The following is a 3557-nucleotide window of genomic DNA, read 5'->3' as shown; positions in this document are numbered from 1 at the left end:
TCGAACTACAGCTTATCACGAAATCACAGTTGATAAAATATATTTTACATTCACCATTAAAAGCTAAATTGTGTTTTCGGTATCGCTCTTGTAAAGAGCAAAAAAGGTTGTAGCACATCAAGCCTTCCATAAGGGCTACTTGCTGGTAAGCCACTGACAGACATGTAGGACAGTCTTTGAAATTGTCTGTAGCACATCAAGTCTTCCATAAGGTTATTACCGATATAAAAAAGGTAATTCAGGGCCACTTGCTGGTAAGCCTCTTACAGATATGTTGGACAGTCTTTGAAATTGCCTCTAGTGAAGCCACACACGTAGATACCCAGCTATACAATAAAAGTAATAGGCGTTAACATTTATCGAGATGAGAGCTGGGTCTCCTGGATAATGGGCATGGTCTCCACGTCGGCTGTGTAAGGCAACACTTCACTTGGGGACTCGATGGCTTGGTCCAGCAGTCTAGCAGTTCCAGATCTAGGGCTCCCCAACCTGTGTAGAAATATGCCTAGAATTATCCTGAGTGGTGAAGAAAGGCTGATTACATTAAATTCAAAATAGTTCAGTTTAGATGTGAAGCATCCCAAACTTTTATAGATGTATTTTATGTGGATTTTTTTTTTACAGAATTTATTCGATTCAGCATTTTAAAAAAAAATGATTAAAAAGAATAAAAATTTTTACTTTGTATCAAACACAAATATTTGAAAATAAAACCTTCCCAAGATGAGATCTTACACAGAAATGGTGCTTCTATACCTTGAAGAGGACACATATGAAGAGTCTTCGTAGCTGCTCTGACGTCGATGCAAGATAGGTGTTGTTCTTGGACTACTGTATGCTGAGGCGTTACTATGACGTGGACGTAGGGGTGGTGTTCGAGGCCCAGGAGAGGACGGGTTGGGTGAGCAACAAGGCGGACGACGAAGAATTGAGGGAGCGCTTAGTCCTTCGCCCCCTCTAGACTGTCATGATCCCATCAGAAGTGGTCTATACAAATTGTCAAGAGGAATGATAGATCCATCCGTGCTCTTGTCGGGTGTCTCGTACATCCGGTGGCGATATTTTCTCGATAATACTGACACTAGACATACCACTACTGTCATTACCAGTATTATACCAACTACTGCAGCCACTGCAACATTTGAAGTCCTAGAAATCCCTTGTAACATGAATTCAATATCTTGAGTGTTTGTGAAGCAACAGGAAATCAAAAGCCAGTAGCCGCTGTTATCCTCATAGCCCAGGCAGAACTTATAGTGCGTTTCAGGCTGTAGGCGGCTAATTGTAAATCTCTTCCTGAGAGAACTCGCTGTTCTGGTGTCCAGTTTTTCAATTTCTGTACCATTGTCATCAACTTCTGTAACTGTGATCTTGTACGTTGGAAAAGCTCGGCGTTCTGTTCCATTCCAAACTAAAGTAACAAATGTAGATGAAACACGTATTGGAAACAGATGTATATTAATTCCTGTCACATTGAGGGCAATGGAAAAGTTGGTTTTGCCAACTGAATTAAAGGCAAAGCAGGTGTACTTTCCACCATCTGTGGGTTGTAAATGGTAGTATATCAGAGTCCCTGGGGAAAAGAATCTTCGCCGTACTTCATTTAGAGTTGAATTGACATACGTTCCATCTGGCAACTTCCAATACAAGTTGGGAATAGGATATCCGAGAGCTCTACATTCGAGAATCTTCTTTTCTCCCACTTTTCCCATGACAGTTTCCGTCCTTGTTAAGTTGAGTATGTTGGGAATGCACACCTTTGGAATCTTCATGATATCTAGATCCTTAAGTAGTTTATGTGCTAGATTAGGTGGAGTTTGACATACCATGTGTTCAGGTTCAACAATTGTTAGATTAGCTTCATCTTTGTCCGAAATCAGATTATGTAACCATCTGATATTACAGTCACATCGAAAAGGGTTGTCATATAAGGACATCTGTGTACCCTCTGGTAGAAATCGAAGCATTTCCTTTTGCAAACCTTGTATGTTATTATTGTGAAGTTGTAATTCTAAAAGAGAGTCGACGTCTTTAAAGGCTCGAGGATCAATGTAAGTGAGTTTCTTATTGTCTGTTATTTGAATGAAAGTAATGTTATCTAGACTGTAGAAGGCTTTGGCATCAATAATGATTAGTTCTGGCATCTGACTTAAACTGATTCTGGTAACGCTGAGGTGCGAAAAGTCCAAGGGTTTCAGTTTTGTAAGGGGATTTTGGTCCAGTGTTAAAGTTTCCAGCAATGGTAAGCTCTGGAAAGCAGTTGTTGGCACTCTTGAAAGGAGGTTATCCTCCATCTTTAAGACTTGGAGGCTCACTAGACCTGAAAATGCTCTTGGGTTGACAATAGAAATCCTGTTTCCTGACAAGTGAAGTCTTTGCAAAGAAACTAGAGCTCGGAAAACCGATGATGGAATGTTATGGATTCTGTTGTGTGCAAGGTTTAGAGCAACTAGATTTCCTAGTCCATGAAACCATTCCTCGTATAGTGATCCAAGGAGGTTGTGCTCGAGATCGAGTATCTGTAGATTAAGCAGGTCGATTAGAGCTTCGTCTTCAATGTAGTTAATTTTGTTATTAGAAAGTATTAGATGTTTTAGGCCTTTGGGGCCTCTTAGATTATCATGGAAGATGGTGGAAACGGAATTTTTACCAATATTCAAGTAACTCAATTTCGACATATTCTGGAACATTTCACCTCTACCAAAAGACTTGATTCTGTTTCCAGACAGATCAAGCTCCTGCAGTTCATTAAGGTGAGAAATACTGTCAAGCACATTGAATATGGAGTTACCCTTGAGGTTTAGTGCTTGCAGGTCCTTGGGTAGTATTTCTGGAAAGTTCTTCATCCCCGTAAAGGAACAATTTATGGTTTTTAGGTCTTGGTGCAGGTGGCTGGAACGAATGACTCCGCAAATGCAATTCTCAGTGCACGAGGAGCTGTAGCCATATGCTTTTACTTCTTCTGTTGTCATGCCAGCCGTACTGATTATGCAGGTGTAGACGGTCGATGTCACCAAAATGTATCTAAGTTGGGCCGCCATTTTCATCTTTCTTTCCTTTTTCATGGTGGGAAGAAGCTAGTGCAGTTAAGATAACCATAGATGATGGAATTTTTCGTTGGCTTAATTCGATAATCCTAAATCAAGCGACACGTAGAAAGCAGATATGTATATAGGCGAAACCCTCAATAGACGACTAGTTCTTCGAAGATAACATCTAATCGTCCATGAAGTTCTTAATTCATCTCTGCACTTTCATTCATCAGCTGAGTTTTTGACACCTGAAAATAAAGATATTCTTCTTCTTCTTCTTCTTCTTCTTCTTCTTCTTCTTCTTCTTCTTCTTCTTCTTCTTATTATTATTATTTTGGTAGAAGACCCTCTTTCAGCATGTTTCATCCGACAAAGAGTATTTCCATTGATGTCCAACATATGCAGTACTAAAAAAAAAAAAAAAAAAAATCCAAGCCGTTGAAAAGCTCTACTCTAAGATAAAATCCACTGAGGCAGCAATAATTTTCAGTGAAACATTATTATTATTATTATTATTATTATTAT

The 3557-nt window shown here is 39.4% G+C and overlaps 1 protein-coding gene across 1 annotated transcript; it reads right to left on the bottom strand.

Annotated features, from left to right (window-relative positions):
* Positions 1-956: 956 nt before the first annotated feature.
* LOC137622108 (leucine-rich repeat neuronal protein 1-like) lies at positions 957-3065 on the bottom strand. The gene has a single exon (XM_068352574.1). The coding sequence runs from the start codon at positions 3063-3065 to the stop codon at positions 966-968; it is 2100 nt and encodes a 699-aa protein (XP_068208675.1). The 3' UTR covers positions 957-965.
* Positions 3066-3557: the final 492 nt, after the last annotated feature.

Source organism: Palaemon carinicauda, chromosome 28, assembly GCF_036898095.1.
Source record: "Palaemon carinicauda isolate YSFRI2023 chromosome 28, ASM3689809v2, whole genome shotgun sequence".
NCBI lineage: Eukaryota > Metazoa > Arthropoda > Malacostraca > Decapoda > Palaemonidae > Palaemon > Palaemon carinicauda.
Note: the sequence above shows the minus strand (reverse complement) of the source record. Positions and strands in the feature narration are given on the sequence as shown.